Raw genomic sequence first — 23,863 nt, forward strand, 5'->3', positions numbered from 1 at the left:
CTAAACCACAGGCAAGACATCCCTACCAAGCCTGTTCTACACTAGTATGTCACACTGCTATGGGAGCAGCCATCCTGACCTGTGCCACTGGCAAGTCTCATCCAGAAGCTGCATGCCTGTGCCTTGAATGGTGCAACTTGGCATGCTGGACCTCCACACAGGTACACGCTTCCAGCTGTTGTAAATGGTGAAGCTTCAAACCCTGATAATGAGTTTAAGCCCTACAGCATGGGCTCACTAAAGTCGCATCTACATTAGGGAGTTTTATTGTGTTTAAACCATAAAAATTAATGAGACACAGGTGTAAACTTGACGGACATGAGGATGTTAATGAATATGACTTTTCCTTGTCTAAGCTGACTAGTGGTTACTTGGCCTAGCTGCTCCATTGGATCATGATTTATTGGTAAGGACCATGCCGAGGCTAGGTCTTGAAATGAACCAGCTGGGCCAGAATGCTGTTTCATCACTTCTGTGACAGTGTCATCAATTTCTACATAATTTAAGCGTTAGGGTTTTTGACCTTTCTGGTTTGAAGATAATCTCCAGGCACAGCTATCTTTCAGGGTCTGCAGAGAAAGACCCAAACAACAGCTTTAGGAGAGCTGTCCCCCATAATCATTAGTGTGAAATGTGAACAGGCATGCCTAACAATCACAATTTAAAATGTTATCATTAGTTTCTATGGCTCTACCTAGACAAAGACTTTTCCCCTAAAATATCCCGCCATTGCTAACACTGGTTCAATGCCACTGGAAACAGGGTCTTGGGGAGTCCTAAGTGTAGGGGCTGCTAGCATTTTAAAATACTGTTTCACTTTACCCTGCTCAAAGCAGGTCTAGACAGGTAAAAATACTACCAGCTGCCAGCACTTTGTCTATGCTAGTGCTCCCATCATTGCTACCACAGGTGGGAAATTATAGGGAAACAACCCTACTGTTAACAAAGCCATGAGCAGTGACTTGATTTCAACAAGCGTGTAACTTCAAAAGTCTGAAGTTTACTTTATTGAAAAAAATACTGCTCAATATTAAAAAATAGCAAATAGCTTTTTAAAGTTTTTATTATGGATTCCAGTAACACTTGGATGAGCCAAGCACCTTACCTTTGCTCTTGCCATGAGGAATTTGACAGAACGATCATGGCAGATATCAGAGGCACTGTAAAGTAGCTCTTGTATGTTATTTGCTAGTTTGCCCAGTTCCAGATCAGTCAGTTTCATATCTTCACTGATCCTGAAAATGACAGAAATGTTTGTTTGCAAATGATTTTACAAATATTACGCTCCACATGCTGTTTCCAGTCACTTGCCGAGGAAAGAAAGAATGCTGCAGCGGCAAAGTTGTCAGATATAGCAAGTTATCTGCAATATACATCTTTGGACAGTTGGAGCTTTCTAACTTGCGGTCAAAGTCACACCACTCTCCATAAAAATTGAATGCTTGGTTCTGTTCTCCTATATTTTGTTTAAAATCCACTCAAATTTGGTATTTCAGGTAGACAACTGCACAGCTATTATTAATTTATTTTTACTGCAGTTGATTAAAAGTTACCCAGCCCATGTAATTATTTCCACATCATAACTCTCCTTTTTCCAAACACACTCCTTTTTCCAAAGTTACATGCAATGCCTGCCATAATGTTTTGCAGCTTTGCCCCCTCCAGCTTGTAAGCTTTCTGAGACTTCACCAGGATCCTATCTTGCCTTCCACTCCTTTCTTCTTAGGTTTGTCCTTTCTGAAAACTGCTTTTGGCCAGTCTGCTTTTGGAGCCCACTGCATGGCACAGCTCTGCCAGCATTAGCATGTCAAGCCTGCAATTTTCTGGTCTGGTGTGGCTGCCATGAGGGTTGCAGGTGTTGACAGTGTGTAAGGAGAGAGAGAGAGAACCTGCAGGACAAGGAGGCTGAAATGGAATGGTGCTGTGAGGGAGGTGAGGCGGGAGCAGTGAGAGGGCAGACACTCTCATGAAGCTATATGTGCCCTATTACAAATGCTAAAGGCGGCTGTGTGAACCCAAGAGTTGCCCAAACCAGTATACAGGGATACAATGAGCACATAAAAAGCTGTTCAATCAGCTGCAGAAGGCCCTTTGTCACCAAAGCCCTCCACCTCCAGAGAGCCCAGCATATGCACTGGCCATCTCAGCAAACAGCTCTAGGCTGGTCTCCAACTCCTTCCCCTCCTCCTTGTATCCTGATTTAATTCTCCTGGCAGTTGTCCTCATCATGGTTCATCTCTCTTGTAGAAGTTCCAGCCCTGTCCACCACCAGGTTAAGTTGGGTGGTGAGGTCCTTGCTGAAGGCTCTGTCTAGTTGCTTGCTAGGATTGACGCAACAGGGAGGCATCACTGGACCTTGGGTCCTTGTTTGTTTGTTTTGTGGTTTTTTTAGTATTAGTTGTCTCAAATCCTTTCCCTCTGGCCACCCCTATGCTTTGGATTGATCTACACCAAGCATGGATGGCTGCTCCAATACGCATATATAGATCTTGGAGTTCCTGGTGTATTTCTGCAGCTGGAACTGAACAAGCTTCTCATTCTATTGAGAGATGAAGTTGTGGATGTCTTTCTGCTATCAGGCAGCAGCACATTGTGGCGTTTCAAATGATTCTGCTTAATGAAGCTCTGCTGAGATCCACACACTGTGCAGAGCTATTAGGTAGGAGGCTTCCAAACAAGTGGAGCCCTGAAAAATGGAATGCAGAAGGTGACCAGAAAGGCTACTTTTGCAGTGGCTGGTGCACTGTGGGATAGCAATGGAAGGACTATTTGCATTGTCTGTGTTACCACAGAAGTGGGGGTGCATCCACTCAATTAACTGCACTGATTCAGACTTACTCCTATAAAAGTCACTGAGGCAACTTTCATCAACTGGCAGCCAGTGAACAATCAACTGTAGCAAATGTGTGTGTGTGGAACTTTCAACCAGTTGACATCTCTAACACAGTCAAAGCTGAAGCAGGTTATGCACCCCACTCCTCCACAGGTGCAGACACTCCCCAGTCACGAAAAGCAGTGGGTTTCTGCTGCACAAGGGTTGGCGTGCAAGGCCCCATACAACTACCCACTGCAGGCAACAGGTGGCCCAGGGAGGAGCCAAAGGAAGTGGAGTATGTGGTTCCTGCCGTCCTCCCACAGCATTCTGCGGAGTTGAGGGAATGCCCAAGAGTCTCTGGAAGCCAGTTCATCCAATAACTAGATAAGCAAACTGAACCAGAGTGAATTTTACATTGTGGCATTACCAATAAACTGCCAATGCCTGAATGGTACATTATAATGTTAATATTGTTAGGACAGGAGTCAGCAGTGGGCAAATAATCTAGCAGTGATGTTTACTTACATAATCTCTACTCCCCCGGGTGTAACAGAAGATGATGCCTGTTCTTTGCTGGACGAAGAGTCAGTAGTGCATTCTGGCTCAGATATCGAATCACTGCTGCAGGGCTCACTGTTTGGAGAAGCATTTCTTTGAGAGGTAGTGTCAACTGCTACAGATGGGCGGTCCCCCTCACTGAATGCATCACTTATAAACATGCCTTCATGAGTCAGATAAGCTACTTCTGTGTCCACAGTACTGTCTTTTGCAGGGTTCTTCTGTATTGAAGTTTCCTCCAGTTCCCTGGTCCTTTGGTTCTTGTCTAGAACCAAGAGAACTACGCTACGAATAATACTTAAGGTTGCCTACGATCAAATATAATGTTTATTAACAAAAAACTTAACACAATTTTACTTTCACCAACAGACATTTTCTTTTGACAAGAAACAAGAACATTTAAAATATTTACTGGTTTTATTTTTTTTTAAATGTTGAGTAATTGTTACTTCGAATCAGAGGAGCTGGTCTCCAACAGTGGCCAGCACCAGATGCTTTTGAGGAAGGTGCAAGAATCCCCTCATGTGGGGTAATCTGTCCTCCATGAAAGTCTCATCCTAATCCCTAATAATTTGAACCTGACATAAATCAGGCAACAAGAAGTTGTATCTCCTTTCCAACACACTGTGCTAGCGTTAACCATCATAACTCTGTTAACCATACAGGTCCAACCTCTTTTGGAATTAAAGTTTAGGACTTTGTAGTCAAAATCAACATCTTACATTCCAACCAGAAAACAACTCTAGCTCAATTCTGCATCGGTGTCTGAAATGAGGATGTGAAACCCTTGAGAAAATGAACATACTTACCTTAATTCTCTTGAGAAAGATAGTAAATTGAGAAAAAATATTCTTCAGTAGATCAAACCACTGAGGAAAATTCATCATCCTCATTTGATCTGCAAGTCTACAAAAAGAACAGCATTTTGGAGGCAATGATTATTTACCTTTGAAGTGATCTACTGACAAGGCTGACTACTGACATTTAAAGGAAAAACAAACTGTCAAAAATATTGTAAATGTAAAGAAAAGCAACACAGCACAATACTGGCTGTTCAATCAAGAAAACAGACAATAACATAAGCAGCATAGTCTTGATTAACAGATAAATGGGGGGCTAAAAATATATCATGCTAGAAAAGCGAATGCCTCAATTAACTTTCAGCTTTTTAAAGCAACAATGCCTTTCTACCGTAAAAATGGAAAGTGCTGCTCAGAATCCATTATGGTCAGGGTGCAAGTTAATAACCATTGTCATCAAGCACAGAACAAAAATAATCGAGTTTGGCTATGAAAGCATTTTTTTTGCTGGCAAAGCAAAAACATTGTGATTATGTTTATTTTTTGTTTTGTTTTGTTTTCTTGCTGCACCACAAGGATGCAACACAGTTTTCTGGCAAAAGGCAGAAAAATGCATTGCCAAAACTAAAGTAAAATCTCGTAATATACAATTAGTCTACTACCAGAATTCTATGAAATGAAGCTTATCAACCTTTATTGAATCCTCTGCGTGTTTGAAAACTTGCAGTGAAGGGGAAATTACTTGCTTTCAAGATCTGATTTCAAAAAATAAATTGGTCCCAATTCACAAACTGAAAGCAATAATGGCTTCTGATTTGGCCTTAACCGTGGGCCTACTTTTGTTCTTCTGGGGTCAGTTGTCTGAATCTCTGTCTTAGGCACTTACATGCTACTCACAGTCAAGAGGGCTTATGTTGTTCAGTATCCTTCTTTTGGAGAAGCAGGATGTGTCCCTAGTCTCTTTAATGCAGACACATTTTATTACAGCACTAGAGTATTAACATAGAGAGCACCTGCTTTTCCCCTTACTTAGTCACGAAACAAATGCCTGATTATTTTAGCCTGTGCTTTTCCTAACCCTGAATATAATATGCAATGGAATTCACATTGTTTCAAAAACAATTTAAAAAGTAAGTTTAAAAATATAGGAATATAATTGTTAAGATTTGCAAAAAGGAGCGAAATATTCAGGGCTTCCATAGAGATGCAGAGGACCATAGTCATTGGGAAGAAACAGAAGAACAAAATGATTCTAAATTATTCACAACTTTAAAAACAAATTAAAAAACAGTTAAAGCACACATTCCCAACCAACCTGTCACAACAAACCTATGGCATATACTCACTTAACGACAACTTCTGAATCTATTTCTTCTATCTGCGATACCGTACTAACCACACACTGTGAAGTTTAAGAAAAAAAGTGTCTTAGCTTCTTTCCAACCCTTCTGAGTTTCATAATTTAAAAGGACCTCAAGTTAAACAAGAAAAAAGAATAGAAAAAGACAGGCATTTGGATCATTTTACATTCTAACAGCATTTTTCTTTTAATTGCAAAATATGGGACCCAAGATTTTCAAAAGTGACTGGTGATTTTGGATATTCAACTTGACACACCTTAAAGGGGCATGTGTGTCAAATGAATGATGGGCACATCCCGAAGGATAACCTCTACAGCTAACTGGCAACTGGAAAAAGACCTAACAGATGCCCAAAATTGTGTTTCAAGGATGTGTGCAATTGAGACCTCAAAGAACTGGACATGAATATGGATAACTGGGAAGATTACACTTAGGACCACAGCCTTTGGTTACAAGAGCTTAATAAAGGTCTCCAAAGCTACGAGAGGAAGCAGTCCAGTTTAGCAGAGGAGAAAAGAGCTTGCAGAAGGCAGAGCCCAAAGTATCAAAACACCACCTTTAAATGTGACAAATGCGGCAGAGATTGTCTCATGCAAGTGGGTCTCTTCAGCCTTAGCTGCAGCTGCCATAAGACCAACTGAGTACATTTTTTTTTTATCTCTCAGGGCACATACTCCTGATCTCTTGAGACTGAAGGATGCTTACTATTACTTGTACAGATGTGTCTTAAAGATACATTTCTTCTTCATGAGCTATGCTGAATGCTAAGGACTTACATTTCTGTTCCTCTATTTGCATGGTCACAAAGCACTACAACAAGTGTTGGTGCAAGTGGGAAGCCCTACAAAGGAGTGCTGGATGGACACTTATGCAAGACTTGGGTGAAGAACAGTATTCCTTCTTTGCAGAAAAACCTTTATCTGTAAGGGTCTACAAGAAATACACAATATGTAAACATGATCCAAATACCATAGAGAAGGAAATTGGGAGTTGGAAAACAATGATTTAAAGGATATTTCCAGATTACCTACTTCCCACGTGTGTAACAAGATGGTACATTATCAAGCAGAAACTTATATCTGAAGTTTATTATATTTCATCTGTTTTGAAGGGGACATGACAACTGAGAAAAGAAAGGGAAAAGGCTCTGGGAACTGCAGTCCACTGGGCAGGGGAATTGTTTTGTTTTGATGTTCCTCATGAATTTTTGGTGCACTGAAGCCAAGGCCTAAAACAGACTCGTGTATGACATTGGTTCTTTCCGGGGCTAGTGACAAATCCACCAGCTTACAGATTCCTTGACTGAAGGGCGAGCACAGCACATGGGCTTTATTGTCTGTCTCATAACAGACAAGAGACTACGACAATCCAGGCAAGGAGTTTACATATTAAAAATAACAGAATTTGGACAAATGGACATCATCTAGCCCTCCTCCTTACAAACACAGGACTGTTCCTAAGATTTTCAAGCATCCAAGTGTTAATAAGCTTTATTTTATGTTTCTCTTCCTATTTTTGTAAAATTGCCAATAGATCCTAGTCTTGTTGAAACTAAATGGAATTGCATAGCTATAGTATCTGGGGAAGTTACAGGCTAACAGAGAAAGAAAAAAACCCCAAACTAACTCAGATCAAGCAGAGAAAGGTGAAGGTAAGGATCTGTATGCCAAGGCACAGAGAAAGATGTGTTCTTCCTCTGCACTGAGCCACACAATGGCTGGAGAAGGCCATTGTGGGAACAGACCTATGAATATGAGGTCACCTTTACAACTGGATTCATGCTTATCTTTTTAAAGTACAACTTTTCATAATAAGAGACAATCTAATGTTATGAAATTACATTAAATACATTCTTAAAACAACTGAAACAAAAATATTTCTGAAAGATGGGCAAATCTTTGACACAAGCTAGAAGTGTTTTGCTTACCTGTTTAATTATGTTCTTTATTGTAATAATCATTTCATCACCATATATTTCAAAAAAATTGAGCTTTCTTTGTTTTAAAAGTCCAAACACTAGTGATATAAGCCTTTCCTATTAAAAACATCAAAAGGGCAAGGAGAGGAAAGATACTTAAAACATGTAATGGTAAAAACGTATTCACATATCAAAATTCAGAGCATGTAGGATGGCCTGGCAGCCTACTGCTAGTGCTCAACACCAAACATCCTATACATCTAGTTTAGACCACTTTTCCCGCACAAGACTGAAAGGGATTACTCTTAAGTTATGTCTGCATTTCAACCACTGCAGTTGCCCCATTGTAGCACTTCCATGTAGACACTCACTACAGCAACAGAAGGGGTTCTCCCATCTCTGTAGTTAATCCACCCCCCCAAGAGGAAAGAATTCTTCTGTTGACCTAGCACTGTCTATACCTGGATTTAGGTCATTTTAACTATGTCGCTCAAGGGTGCGGGTTTTTCACACCCCTGAGCAATACAACTGGGTCTCATAGACTCTCCGGTCAGAAGGGAGCAATCATGATCATCTAGTCTGACCTCCTGCACATTGCAGGCCACAGAAACTCACCCACCCCCTCCTATAATAGACCTCTAACCTCTGGCTGAGTTACTGATGTCCTCAAATCATGGTTTAAAGACTTCAAGTTACAGAGAAGCCACCATTTACACTAGTTTAAATCTGCAAGTGACCCGTGCCCCATGCAGCAGAGAAAGACAAAAAGCCCCCAGAGTCTCTGCCAATCTGACCTGGGGAAAAATTCTTTCCAACCTAAAACTTTTAATGATGACCTGACCTTAGTCAGTTAACAGTGGCCAGAAGGATACTGATCATAATAGTTTAGCTTTAAAGATCTTAAAATAAATTAAGAATACACAGTGCAAAAAATATATAATACTATGTGTGATTAAACTTGCAGCAAGCAATATGCTTGGAAGAATTATCCATATGCAAGATAAAATCATAAGGAAGATAGAATGAGAATAATATACATTATAATCTATTCATGGCATATTGTATTTTTACTAACTACAAGATATGACAACACCGGCTTTTCTGTACTATTTCACGAGTTACACATTCAGTTGTATCAAGCGTCAGAACTAATAACGGGCAACATTTTAAAAAAATCAGTACATTGATTTATTTATAAAGGAAAAATATGGTGGGACTAAAATTTTGTGTATTGAATATGTTGTTATTCAAACAAAAAAGGGATGAGCAATTTGAACTAAAAGAAAAATGGTATAAAATTAAAATGTTGCTATAGTTGCACTGAAAGGATGAATGTTAGTGCTTATAAAGTACTTTGAAGATGAAAAATGTTATACTAGTCAGATGGTTTCTATTTTCTATAAGAAACATACCTCTTCTAGAATTTGACAGTCTTCTTCTAATGATCTATTCAAATCACTCCGAGCATAAGTAGAAAACTCTGCAATCATCATTTTATCTATGAGTTTTTCTAATTCACAAAGCTGTGATCCGAGATGCCTGTTTAAGAAAAACAGTGACTGAGATATAAGCTAAATAATCAGACAAACCTGCATATTAATTATTAGTTCAAGACTAAGGAAAACAGCCACACAGTGGATAATTCCTATGCAATCAACTCAGGTTTAATGTGAGGTTCAACACTTTTTCATGAGACAAGCTGAAACGGTACATTTGAGGGCCTGTTTCCCCCTTGAAGCAATAAATAAATAAATAATGGCAGTTAAGAATTTGTGTCAAAGGAGATAAGACCCTCCCTTGGAGCTTGATCCCTGTCACCGCATGCCCTGTAACATTGGGGGCCTCTGTGCTGTGCGGCTATGGTTCAGATTTGCTGCAACCAGTAGACAGCCCACAATAATAAGGTCTCACCCCAGCTCTCATAAGCCCAGCTACTCTTTGCAGTGTGACACCAACAGCCCTTCCCGTTCCAAGTCTCCCCAAATATGTTCTGCCTGAGTTCTTAACTACCAGACACTCAGATTTTTTGTTCTGTCACCCCTGGAGTTTTGAAACCAACCCTGCCAGATACAATATTGGCATACACATTCCATAAGTTTGCACAACAGAGATCTGCTTGAGATAAAAATAAACAAAAAGTTTATTTACTAGAAAAACCATAGATTCAGAGATAAAAGCTAAGGGAAAACACACATATACAAGTTACACATAAAATCCCCCCAAAAGACACAACCTCAGGTTTTAAACTTCCATATATCATCAAACGTCTTTTTTAATCAGAGCTACCGATTGCCTTAAAATCATTTCCCAGCATACTTCCCATCTATCGGAGGGGTTCAGCGTTCACAGCCTCCCAACTAGAGACTCTCTCTCATTCCTGGATAAAAAAAACTCAGTTCCAAGTTGCTTTTAAAAGGCTTTTTCCCCTCACCCTCTTTCTCTTAGGCTATGTCTACACTACAGCAGCGCAGCTGCACCAATGCAGCTGTGCCAATGTATCACTTCTGGTGAAGATGCTCTAAGCCAGTGGGAGAGACCTCTCCCGTCAGCTTAACAACTCCTGCCTCTGCAAGAGACAATAGCTATGTCAGCAGCAGAAACTCAAGGTGGCTGCCCTACAAATCTCCATAATGGGCACTTTATTTAGAACGGCTATTGACGTGGACAGCAATTGGGTGGAATGCATTTGAGTAGTCACTGGGGTTCATAGGTTATATTGACCATAGCAAAGGTGAATGCATTGAGATGTCCACTTTTACTCCTGGGGGAATTCTGTGCCACTGCACATGCGCAGAATTCATGTCCTCTGCAGATTTCTTTGCTTCTCTGTAAAAAAATGACTTTTGACAAGGAAGCAAAGAGAAGCCGCAAGTGTGTTCACGCGCCCCTCCCCAGCAGTGCAGGCATATGGTTTTGGGCACCTAGGCAGTTGGCAGACAGGTAAATCACCACAGGGAGGAAACAGGGCTTGGGACGTCCTGGCCAGTGGCTCCTATCCTACGCTGGGCTCAGCTGCTAATCCCAGCTGGGCTGGAGGTGGGGGAGGACAGGACTTCCTCTTTCCCTGCAAGGAGCAGCCAGGGCTGACCCACCCCTAGATACCTAGATAGCAGCTGTAGGAAGCTCTGCACTGCCCCCCACTTTTTGCCCCCATCGCTCCTCAGCTACAGGGGGTGGTCACTGTACGGGGGGCTGCTCCCCAGTCCACCCAAACCCCGTGCATCTGGACCCCGCCCAAACCCAGACCTCGTCACCAAGCCCTAGACCCCCATCCCCAAACCCTGTTGCCAAGATCCTGCCTGCATCTGGACTCTGATTGAGCCCCTCCCCCTGCATCCGGCCTCCCATCCCTGCACCCAGACCACCCCCCGCTGAGCTCTCATACTTGAACTCCCACCTCCACTGCACCTGGACCACCCCGACGAGCCCCCCAGCCCACTGAGCCCCAACAAACTGCACCTGGACCCCCACCCCACTAAGCCCCACTCCTTCAGCACCCAGACCCCCTTGCTGAGCCCCCCGCACCTAGACCCCAGCCGAGCCCTATCCCCCCCATACCAGACCCTCCCTGCTGAGCTCCAACCACTTTCACCCCCCTGTAGAGTCCCATTCCCCCTGCACCTCCCACGACCTCCTGTGCATCCAGATTCCCCTGCACTGACCCGCCCACACCCAGACTGCCCCACACAGAATCCTCTCACCCCACACCTGAATTCTGCCTCCCACTAAGCTCCTCCACACTTGGATCCTGCCAGGCTGAGCCTGTCTGTCCCACACCTGGATCAGGAGGTCAGGGCTGGGTGTGCATGAGAGACTGTGTCCCTCTTGCTTGCTATCTTGGTGCACCCCAGGGTGTTTCAGGGGCAGGCCTGGCCATTGTGCTGTGTCAGCGTTGACTTCAGCCTCACTGCCAAGTCCATATCCCACGTGGTGGGGGGGGCTGCAGGTGACCTCCCTCCTCCGTGCAGCCAGCAGCCTATGCTCCCCACTGCCATGCTGGAGCCTCCACATTTATTTATTGACAAATAAAATTTGCAGAATTTTAAAATATTGTGCACATAATTTTTTTTTGGTGCAGAATTTTTCATTTCTGGGGGGCAGAATTCCCACAGGAGTACATATTGAAAGTCTTATTTCAATATGGCAGATCATTTTGATCTTTCAGCCGTAGAGAGGAATAAACACGGTGACTGCTTGAATGATTTAGTTCGTTCGAGGTACAAGGCTAAGGCCCTTCTTATGTCCACAGTGTATGGCATTACCTCACGTTGGTTTTCATGTGGCTTGGGAAAGAAAGATGGAAGGTGGATCGGTTGGTTCAGGTGAAAGAACGATGACACCTTGGGTAAGAATTTTGGGCGGGGTCGTAATGTGACCATATCGTTGTAAAAGATTGTATACGGGGGGTACACCATGAGGGCGCCTATTTCGCCTACTCATCAAGCAGATGTGATGGCTATGAGAAATGCCATTTTCATGGATAGGGATGTGATGTATGATTGAAGATAATCATTTATATCATTGTTGCTGCCACTGTTGCACAATTGCACTAAATTTGATACATCATGTAATGTACCAATGGAAAAGTTACAATCCTCAAGTATGATTATCCAGTTTAAATCCATGTATCATCACTGTATCTGAAGTTATGAATAGGTATGGCTATGTATTTGTATCTCAAATGTATTTGTTTTTGGGGATGACACCCACAAGGTACTTTACATCCAGTCTCGCCAGCCCATTGTAAAGGGACTATTCAAACTTGATGGGTCATTAAGAAGAATCAACTCTCCTCTTTCAGAGGACACCTCAGACTGCAAGGAACCAATGACCTCTGTGATTCAGCAAAACATGTAAGGGCAAGTGACGTGGACATATGATCTCAGACTTCTTCTTTGTCAGTAATTTTCCATACACGGGGGCTGTGGACTTTGTTTTGGACAATAACTTTCCATGCACATGGCACGTCTCAAAAGACACTTGAGACATCTCCATTTGTTCTCATTCCTTCTCCAATTCTCTGAACTGTGGATTTACAACTAAAATGAGTATTTTGAACAATGGATTGAGGACCTTCCAATCTTTTGGAAGCTACCAGAGAGAGTCTTTTGAAAGCCAGCAAACTATTCCATCACTGCTACAAACCTGATCTAAGGGCTGAACAATCATTTGTATGTATATGATCTTTTGATCATATATAACTCATTTCTTTTCTTAATAAAATCTTTTGTTAGTTTCCTAAGGATTGGCTGACAGCCTGACACTTAGGTAAATCTGAAATATAAAACTGACCAGGAGGTAAGTGTCTGATCCTTTGGGATTGATAGAACCTCCAATATGGTGAATGAGGTTTTTAGTAACCTCTCTCAATATTAGATCAATTTGTCCGGACGGGAACCAAGGGCTGCATTGCCTAAGGGGGACTGTGTTTCTGACTGGTTGTTAACCAGTGTGGTGACACAAGAGCTCACTTTGGTTACTGGTTTAGTGAATCTTTTTATAGAATAAACCACCAGTTTTGGGGGTGTGCTTGCCTTGTTTCTTGCAGTCTTCCCTGACTGTGGGTTTAAATGGGGGAGTTGATGAGGCAGCATAAAACTAAGCTAAGGTCCCAAGGCACGGTTGGATCTCAAACCTCAGTGTATAAAATGTGGAGGCCCTTAAGAAATCATTTTGAGATCTTATAGAAAGCCTGGCTCATTCATGGTTCCTCTTAGTCACCTCTTTTCTAAATCGAAAGTCCTAGTCTTTTTAATCTCTTCTCATATGGAAGCTGTTCCACATCCTTATTCATTTTTGTTGCCATTCTCTGTACCTCTTCCAATTCTAATGTACCTTTTTTGAGAAGGGACAACCAGAACTGCACATAGTGTGGCCATACCATGTATTTATATTGTGACATCATGATATTTTCTGTCTTATTATCTATTCCTTTCCTAATGTTCCTAACATTCTGTTAGCTTTTTTTGACTGTAACTGCACATTAAGTGGATGTTTTCAGAAAACTAGCCACAATAACTACAAGAACTCTTTCTTGAGTGGTAACAGCTAACTAAGAACCCATCATTTTGTATGTATAGTTGGGATTATGTTTTGCAATGTACATTACTTTGCATTGATCAATACTGAATTTCATCTGTCAGTTTGTTATCCATCTTGATACAAGGCAGAATAATACCGTTCTTCTAGTCATCAGAGATTATACACATGAATGAGATGATGGTGTTGAGAGGAAGGATTTAGGTTTATTAGGAACTGGGGAAAAGGAGGAAGCGTAGGCTCCACCTAACCCAAAATGGAACCAGATGGCTGGCATGTAAAATTAAGAAGGTTGTAGAGAAGATTTTAAAATAAGGGCTGAGGGAAAGCTGAAGGTCTGGAAAAGCACACAGTTCGGACAGAGACATCCCTTAAGGGAAAATTTATTAAAGGGGATACTCTGTATCCTAGAACAGAGGAGAGGATAGAAGTTGATAAAGCACAGGTAGGAACTGAAGATAAACATTTAAACAGAAAAAGAATCCCATTCAATTACATCATATGAAGACAGACAACTAAATACTGACAAATTTTATAAGTGCTTGTATACAAATGCTAGAAGTCTAAATAGTAAGATGGCTGAATGTGAATGTCTAGTATTAAATAAGGATATTGATATAACAGGCAACACAGAAACTTGGTGAATGATGATAATCAATGGGACACGGTAATACCAGGATATAAAATATATAGGAATGACAGAGTAGGTCATGTTTGTGGGGAAGTGGCACTATATGTGAAAGAAAATATAGAGTCAAATACAGTAAAAATCTTAAATGAATCAAACTAAACCATAGAATCTATATGGATAGAAATTCCATGCTTGAATAATAAAGAGCATAGTAGTAGGAATATATTACTGGCCAGGTGTGACCAAGATGGTAACAGTGACTGTGAAATGCTCAAGGAGATTAGAGAGGCTACAAAAACAGAAAACCTGTTAATTATGGGAATTTCAACTATCCCCATATTGACTGGATACATGTCACCTCATGATGGGATGAAGAGATAAAATTTCTAGTTATTTCTAACAACTACTTCTTAGAGCAGCGAGTCCTGGAACCCAAAAGGGGAGAGGCAATTCTTGGTTTAGTCCTAAGTGGAGAAGAGGGTCTGATCCAGGAAGTAAATATAGCTGAACCGCTCAGTAACAGCAACCATAATGTAATTAAATTTAACATCCTTGTAGGGGGGAAACTACCAAAGAAACCCACCAGGGTAGCATTTAACTTCAAAAGGGGAACTACATAAAAATGAGGAAACTAATTAAACAGAAATTAAGAGGAAGTCACAAGAGTGAAATGCCTGCAAGCTATAGGGAAACTATATAAAAACACCGTAACAGAAGCTCAAACTAAATGTATACCCCAAATAAATAATAATAGTAATAATAATAATAATAATAATAAAACAACAACAAAACCAAAACACTAACAGGACCAAAAAATGCCACCATAGCTAAACAGCAGAGTAAAAGAGGTGGTTAGAGGCAAAAAGGCTTTCTATTCTTAAATAGAAAGGAACATGAACTCTGCCGAGTCAAGAATAAAAATATATTTAGGAAGGCCAAAAAAATTTGAAGAGCAGCCAACAAAAGACACAAAAACTAACAGCAAAAAATGTTTTAAGTAGAACAGAAGCCTGCCAAACAGTGGGGCCACCGGAGGGTCAAAGTGCTAAAGAGGCACTCAAAGAAGTCAAGGTCATTGCAGAGAAGCTAAATGAATTCTTTGCATCAGTCTTCACTGCAGAGGATGTGAGGGAGATTCCCAAACTTGACCCATTCTTTTTACATGACAAATATGAGGAACTGTCCCAGACAGAGATGTCAATAGAGGAGATTTTGGAGCAAATTAATAAATAAAGTCACCAGGACCAGATAGTATTCACCCAAGAGTTCTGAAGGAACTCAAATATGAAATTACAGAACAACTAACTGTGGTGCATAACACCACTCTTTCTGTCTTGCTACCACAGGTGGTAAGAGGGAACTGAGGGACAGCTGAAGCAGCCCTGCCTTTTATGCCCTCAGGGGGAGCCTGAGAACATGCCTGGTGCAGGCGTGGACCACCTGACACTCTTATTCACAGATTCCAAGCTCACATACCTGGGGCACTCACTCACCTACCGTGGCCACATTCGAAGAATTTCTGTATACTTTTTAATATAGTAGTGAGTTTTTCTCTGAAACTAACATTTATTCACAAAGCCAAGTAAAAATACTAAAGTTTAGGAGCAGTGTCAAGAACAAAATTTAAAATAAAATAAATGTCCTTTCCTGTGCAAATTACCATAGCCAAAGACTTTGTTTAATGCCAGTTATGGCTGAATCAGGGCATAACCAACCCATGCATCCAAAAAACAGAAATGCCAGGTAAAGGGAAAGTTTCCAGCATTTTAGCCACCACCACATCGCCTTCACTGCTATTTCTCACACACTATCAACTTTAACAGTGAAATCACTGCCATCTTCAACAGACACTTAAGAATAATAAACAGCCCAACTCATACTGCAATAAGAAAACCCTGATCTATGACCTCACCAATATTAAGGGAGAATTACATCACATGTGAGCTATGTAACCATCAGACATTGAAATTTCCTAGTTGAGATTATGAGATAAGTTACATTTCTTTACAGCTATTCTAAATCTAGATATATTTTCCAGACATTTCTAAGCATTCTCTGTATAAATAGCAAATTATTTATACACATGTAGAGAAACTTAGTAAAAATTCCATGTTAATACAGTGTTAAGACTGAGAGTACGTATTAGTAATTTTCGGTAAAAAAATTACATCACAAAAACAAGCTTTATAAACCCAGGAAATTCAGAGTTAAGGTTACACTTAAAAGAAATTCAGACTTATCAAGGTATGCAAATGCACATTTAAGGCATCCACACAAACTCAACTTTGCCCTACTATAATGCCATACAATAATCATACAACTATGATTGTCACATATAAATGCTCATGGTCCTAACTTAGATTAAATTAGTTTTTCTACACATCTGATTATATGTTTGTGATGTCCCTTTCCTGCTCCTCTTCTAACAGGGCAGAGTTAAGGAGCATTTATTTTGTGTTATAACCAGAAGCCAATTTATGTGACTGCCGTCTGAATATAGCATCATAAAAGCAGTCATTTTGTTATGTATGTTTGTTTTGGGTACTGTTAATTGTTTTACGACAAATTATTCTGCAACGTTGCTAAATTTAAATTGATGGGCTCCAATACAACTCCAAAAGCTGTAAGAGACAATATTCCAAAGTATTTGCAAGTTTATTTTAAATCATTACTATCTGCTTACAAGTTAGTCTTTATTTAAACTCAATTAGAGGTCAGCCTGCTTTGCTGATTTTGTTTCATTTGACTCTTGCAGCTTTGTTGCTGAAGACAAAATTGGAAGATCCATGCTTTCAATGTTTCTATGAATAGGATGAAGTGTTTGAGTGATAAACTGATTTTTAAAATTATCTTCTATCATGGGATTTTCTTGAGGATTCTGATCTTTTGGCATCATGTTTTTTCTTAGCGCACAATAAAATGTTTGCATGACAGTCAGAGATCAGGAATAAGATTCTGTGCTGTGCTTCTAAGAGGTGCAGCACAGAACTCACAACTCAGGTGTGTATGTGGTTGGGGGGTGGGAGGAGAAGGGAAGCTCTGGTGGCTTTAAAAGCTACCTTTGAACCTTCCTGATCTTAGGGCTGGGGGTTGGAGAGGTCCCTGGTGTAGCTTAGACAACACTGCGGGTCTGTCTAAATTATGATAGTCTCCCCAGGCTGCCCTATGGGCTACAGCACTATCTCCTACTTCCAGCACTTCCCCTACACCTGGACTTGCCTGGAGGTCCTTGGAAGGAAGCCTTACAGCTGTCTTCTGCATTGCCTACACTGGGGAAATCCAATCCCTCCTGGCTAGGGGGCGTTTAGCACCCCTTTACACTGCTCTGGCCCTTTTATCTGGTGTCATGTGATCAAATCAAGCCTCAGTCCCTCATTCCAGACCATTTTTAGCTTTGACAGACAAAATAATGGAAGTAGTAATGCATGCACTTTATGGGCTCAAAAAGTGTTACAGCACGCAATTATTTTGTGCATATTAACATAATTTAATCAAACACACTCTTGGGGAATTAGGAATATTATAGTGATAATTTAAATGTGTTTTCTGTTTATAAGGTAAAAAAAGCATACTGTGGGCTAATAAGGTCTGAAGCTACAGCCCCAGGTATGATTATCAGCATAGGTTAGCAGGAAGTACCCTCAATATAAACAAACACCAATGGGAAGAGAATGGAGAGAAAAGGTGAAAATGAGTCAAGTGGATGGGGGAATTAAACTAACAAATTTAAAACAACACTTTCCCTTCCGGTAGTTTGACGGCCCTACTCTCTATTTTTTTACATTCTTCTTTTCTATGTAAATTGTATGAGGCTTTTTGCATCAGCTAGAAGGGAATTACTGAGGCAGCCATTTTTATTGCTAGCAAAAATCTTAAAAATTCTGAGCAGAGGATCCCATCAAAGCTGAGGGATTACAGTACAGAGTTTTGAATATTAATAGACTACAGTTAATGAGTAATAACATATAGTTATTATACAGATCAGACACCCAGAAACACCAAAATGCATGAACTGCATAGCTTGGAAAAACTACAAAGTATGAATCTAAATATATAGAATCCTAGCACTCTGACTAACAGTATTCAATTTCAGTACAAATTTAGTGTACATTTTTTCTGGTTATATTCCACCAAAATGGTAGCTTTGTACATTATACAGTTTTATCAGATGAACTTATTTATCATATATATCATAGGAAATATTCTTTTGGCATGTCATATTCTGAAAGGCATCCTGCTATACTGATACTTCTTATGTAGGTCAGGATAGGGACTGTCTCTGCAGGTCATACAGCAACTAATATAATGCAATTTCTGTTCTGATTGGGGCCCTAAGAGCTAATACAATATAAAGGATAAAGATATTCAAGTGCCTTAAAAAAAATCTTTCCCCGCAATACACACTGATAGGTTACACTACAGAGTATTTATACAGTATTTTTCTAAATGGCATTACCCAAGAATGAACAGGTACAAGAGCAGATTCAGTTTAAGTATGTAAAATTTAGGATAATATAACTGTTTGACACTATGCAACATGATTTATATTTCATTTTATTACTTCCAATGGTTTTGTGAATGTCACCTACCGGAAACTGTGAATGCCCTGAAGTTCCTGCTGCAGCACTTCTTGTGTTGTTGCTATTAAGTCCAATGCACCAACAAATTCAGAAGTGGAGAGCAACAGCTGGACTGTAGGCTGTGTTTGATGTACCGTAGCCATTAACTTCAGTTTATTGTATGCTTTCACACAGTTATTTCTGGTGAGTGATAATCTTAAAACTTGAAAAGATCCTTCACACATTACTTTATCAATTTGGGAGATTTTATCTCGAAGCATTTTTACAGCCTGGGAGGTTTTCCTGAGGTAGTCCTGCAATTCATGCTGAGAGGTCATTGCATGAAAAAATGCTTCTGAGCGTAGAGAAATTTGATGAGCAATATTTACTTCCACAATATCCAGATAATGGCTGAGCTTGAGAGAGAAAGAAAACAACAACCGTGTGTGGTAATACCTGGCAAATTTATCACACTACAAAAGCATTAAAATGCATTTTGTGGGTAGAATTTAAATTATTTCTATTAGTACATTTCTTTGTGCTATAATGATCAGCTGATTGTGGCCACTAGAAAACTGGATTAAAAGCTGTTGACGTGATAACTACCCAGTTTTGTTAGTGAGTTCAAAGAGTGTTGGGAAAGATGAGCTAGTGCATCTCCTTTCTGGTGAAGTCATGCTTGCAAAGTCCTGCTTGCAGAAAAGAAGCAATTAAACAAGCCTGCCCAAATCATTATATCTCAGACATTAACACCACTACAATACAGCCACTAACTGAGACTGTGCTGAGTACTGGCCTGAATAGCACATGTACTTAACTCTATCATGCACTAAGGCTGCTACACCATGGTCGGGACCTCCAACAGAATGAAACTTGTTTGTGCTTGATGGTTTGACCTAGGAAGTTCCTGCTTCTGGGGAAGGAAGGGGAGTGTTGGGAGAGGGAGGTTTCTAAAGAGGGCAAAGTTTCCTAGGATATCCACTTTAACTCACTTTTTTGTAGAAAAGTCCCCTCTCAAGGTGGGCTTGGACATGGCTGCCCTCAGCAAGCGTTGGGAGTCACTACCTAGTGAAGCAAAGCCTTTTCTCCTCAATCCAGGCTGCCATGGTAGTCTTCTAGCCCTGGAGCCAGGACTCTGAAACTTTGGAACCTGAACTCTGCATTTCCACTGTTACCAGACTGCTGGTCTGGCCCTACTTTATTCTAGTTTAAACAGCTCAGTGTTCTGAATACATGAACTCTGAGTGGGACAGTAAGATAGTCATCGGAATACTAATACCAAAATGGCCTCATTTTTAGAAGTGCTGAACACCTGAAGAGCACCATGACTTCAACAGGAGCTGTGGCTGCTTAACACCCCTGAAAAATCAGCCCCAAAATGCTGTTCCTTCTCACAACTATTTCATTTAGGATTTACAGTCTCAATGGACTACTCTGCAAATCTTCGTCTATGTGCAATTGGCTTATTTACAAATACCTTCCCCCTAGCAGCCATAATGCACCATGACCACAGGAAAGGCCCCACTGACATAGACAGTGCCACTGGGATTTGGGGTTTTTTAATTCCAAGCAATGAGTCCAGACTGGGTTTTCTGAGCCACACTTGGGAATAGCTCCCTGAGCTAAGAGTGACTAGGGAGAGGGGCACTAGACTTCTTACCTGCACCTGATGCAATCAGGTGGAGCTGAAGCTAGGTAGGCTCAAAGCCTTAAAAACATTTGGGGGCTCATGTAATGAACAGAGCAGCATAAATATTAGAAAGCCAGGAATGTGGCTCTGAAGGCAGCAGAGCTGCCCCATTAATATTCTTTTGGTGTTTATATTGCCTGTTTTAGTGTTTTGAGTCTGTTAAGCTGCATGAAGGGAACGTGAACAGACTGTACTACTCCTTATTTTGGTTACACTAGGGGGAAAAACCCCTGAAGCACCAGAGAGGTTTCTTTCTTTTTAACTCAGAACTCCTGCTGTATTTCTGTCCAGATGCCTAAGATCCTGGCCCAGCCATTCTCTGCAAGTTATAAGCATTCTTAAAGCTGATATTTCATTGTCAGATAGTAATCACTTCAAAGCATCTTATACAGTTTTCTGCAATCTAATGTCCACTGCCTTGGGTAACGAAAGATAGAGTTGCCCGAACTTATTAGTAACAGAGAGGCTAATGCTGTTTTTTTCCAATCATCTCTTAACGGGTAAGCTCCTAAAAGATGTTGTACTTTAACTTAGAGGGAAAATATTTAAATTAAAAACAAAAAACGTCACAATGATTTTAAACTTTTGGAAGGCTTTGAAGAGTATTTATGCCATCAAAATAGGTGTCTGCTTTTTTCCTTTTTCCAATGAAAATGTACTATTTTAAAAATAAAGATAACTGTGAATGTGATTAGCCCAAAGACCCCTATTTTTCATGTGGATGAAAGTACTCTGCCGTGGAGCTTTACAGAGCTGCCAAAGCATGTGTGATTCAGCGACAACAGAAACTGCAAAAGGAAGCAGTACATATGATATGTACAAGAAGCTACCAATATTGAGGCCTGGCACCCACTCCTCCTGCAATCACTATTCATATTCAAAACAGCCACAAAAGAAGTTCTTAATGAGGACTCTCTGCTTTGATGGTGTTGTAGTTACTGACTGGTATATCTTTACACTGTACATAACAATGATCACTCGCTGGCCCTACCGTTGGCAGATACTGAGAAGAGAATTTTTTAAAAATAAAGGTAAGTTGGTCCCCACTGGTATTTACTAAAAACTCTTAGGCTACCTGAGCCATAAAATTAATCCGTACTGTAACTTGTAGAGAACAGTGGCAGTGGACTCGTCTATAACAGTTTTCTTTGTAATCAGTGAACAGCTGCACTGAATAACAGCATGCTGTATTGAGATTTACCTTTTCTTGAAGCAACTTTGAGGAAGCTGCATCACGACTTCCTTTTCCTCCAGAAGTATTAAAATGAGACCATGGTAAAACAGCATTAAATGTTAAGGAATCTTCCAAGGCAAAATCTGGTTTCATAAAAATCTGAAACAAAAAGAAATAGGAGCGAGTGAAAGATGTATTTGGTTTCCTTTCCTTGTCACTCTTCCCCGCCCTTCAGAAGCAAAGTACACACAAACAAACCCAGGTTTGACAAATCTTTGGGGGAGAGGGGCCTCTACCCATTAGTTTCTCTAAAAACTACATTTTCATTTACAAATATAAATAAATAACCAATCTAGCCCTTATGATTGTGACAAATTTTCCAGCTTGTGAAGAGAATGTGACCCAAAGCAGGGTTTTCTTCCTGAATCTGCAGGTAAATGGCTGGAAATGGTACAGAAGTATAAACTGCCCAAGGCCCAAATCCTAAGCTGTACTCAGATGTGGTCCACTATGGGGTAGGAATGAATCCTTCTTTGGGACACTCTTCAGCGGTAAAGATGCTCCACTTAAAGTGGAGCAGACTCCACATCCCCATGCTTCGACCATGTGGTGGATCCCTCTTATAATTAATTCACTGTGTCCAGCTCTCAGATTCTCACTGTGGAATAGCACACATGAAGCCCCTGAAGAACTGGACTCTGCAGGATACAGGATGTGAGTGCACAATCCCAAACCCTGCCTCCCCAGGCACAGGGCAGCAACTCTGGCCACAAAAAGGCCAAATAATTTCATCCCTGCCTCCGTTCATCTCAGTGAAACACTGTCTCCAGAGCCGCAGCGTCTGACTTAGGTTTTATTCATTACAACTGCTATAATGCCTGGAACTTCTTGGAGGACTGACCCATCCCTTTCTCATTCATCCCAAGCATCGCACATGACATCAAAGGATTCAAAAGTGACAAATCAGCATCAAGCACTGGCCATTCCTTGGCCTTACCTTTAAAAGTTAGAGTGAAAGCTATTTTAGCTACACCTATTCAAACCCTCAGGACATGCAGCAACCAACATTAAACCATTTACCTGCTAATGACTTATCAATCTGACAATTTTTTCAGCTTGAATAAAATGGAATGTAGGTTTGTCCGTTCTGACTACCTATTATGACCTGTCTGTCATGTAAATTGTGAACTGATTGGGGCAGGGATTTTCTTCTTTGTTATTTGTCTATACAGTGCTAACACAACGGGGCCCTAATCCTTAACTGGGGTTCCTAGGTGCTACAATAAATAGTAATAGACTTAGGTTACATAATAACTCAAAAACTTGCATCAAACTCCCACCCCCTACCGTCCCCTAATCCTATTCCCTCCTAGGAGTTTCTTTTCTGGAAAATGTACCCAGCAGACAGTGGCCACACTTCAGTAGAAAGCAATGTGGTTGTCTATTTGTGCATGGTTCTACGATTATTTAATGACTAAGGCCTGAAAATAATGGCACTTGTGTTTTACCTTCAATATCCGCTAAAAGAATAAATACAGTTCAGGAGACAAAAATAGCAAAAATACTTAAGGGTTATCCATTTGGATTACTTTATCTAAGTTCTATGTGCATTATTGCAACTTAGGAGGGGCAGAGGATACCTATTAAAATAGTTCTCCCTCATATATATATACACACTATTAAGTTGTACACTAGAAATCTGACAAGCACATTTTTCCTTAATAAAGCCTATATTGTACTGCAATCATACCTTAGGTACTTGTTCCAGATCTGTCCTGGATTTATCTAAAAATAAATAAAATATAAGTAAACTAACATGATAAATATAAGTCTTCATTGCAATCTTCCATAGTCAGTCATCAGCAAACTTAATAAAACAATTAATTTCAATAAAGAGCTATTAAGGTCTTGTTGCCCTTTGTAATTTATGGGGGTTTAGCTACAGTTTCAGCACATCACTCGGATGTGTCCGAGTTTGATTGTTTTAAAAATAAATGTATTATTCATACCATAAAAGAAACCCAGTGTTTCCAACTTAGTCAGGGTGAAATTCATCTTGCTGGTGAGGACCAACATAAGGTCCTCTGCACCACTTACGCTTCCCACTGGTGCTCCGTAGGGAGGTCACTGGTGGAGCAGTCACACTGAGTTAGACCCAAAGGGCAAATGCACACAGGGTGGTGATGGGGAAGGAACCATAAGATCCACACAGAGTCAGTGACCCAAACATTCTGTGCAAGTGACATAAAGGTAGTACTGTTCCTGTCCATAGCCTGAAGTGATCATAGGGGGTGGGTTGCAGGGGGAAGGAAAGAATC

At 40.6% G+C, this 23,863-nt stretch overlaps 1 protein-coding gene across 2 annotated transcripts in view; it reads right to left on the reverse strand.

Annotated features, from left to right (window-relative positions):
• VPS54 (VPS54 subunit of GARP complex) overlaps positions 1 to 23,863 on the reverse strand; it is a 60,043-nt gene that overhangs the window by 19,394 nt on the left and 16,786 nt on the right. For both annotated transcript variants that reach the window (XM_067565237.1, XM_067565238.1), the window contains 9 exons: positions 23,296 to 23,330; positions 21,573 to 21,704; positions 18,712 to 19,097; positions 8,865 to 8,991; positions 7,462 to 7,569; positions 5,520 to 5,575; positions 4,183 to 4,279; positions 3,341 to 3,681; positions 1,106 to 1,235 (listed from right to left, as the gene is read on the reverse strand). In XM_067565237.1, coding sequence (XP_067421338.1) covers positions 1,106 to 1,235; positions 3,341 to 3,681; positions 4,183 to 4,279; positions 5,520 to 5,575; positions 7,462 to 7,569; positions 8,865 to 8,991; positions 18,712 to 19,097; positions 21,573 to 21,704; positions 23,296 to 23,330 — 1,412 coding nt within the window. The remainder of the gene's footprint in view (positions 1 to 1,105; positions 1,236 to 3,340; positions 3,682 to 4,182; positions 4,280 to 5,519; positions 5,576 to 7,461; positions 7,570 to 8,864; positions 8,992 to 18,711; positions 19,098 to 21,572; positions 21,705 to 23,295; positions 23,331 to 23,863) is intronic.

Source organism: Emydura macquarii, unplaced genomic scaffold (genome assembly GCF_026122565.2).
Source record: "Emydura macquarii macquarii isolate MOO-44397 ecotype Brisbane River unplaced genomic scaffold, CSIRO-AGI_Emac_v2 contig_2676, whole genome shotgun sequence".
In the NCBI taxonomy this organism is placed as follows: Eukaryota; Metazoa; Chordata; order Testudines; family Chelidae; genus Emydura; species Emydura macquarii.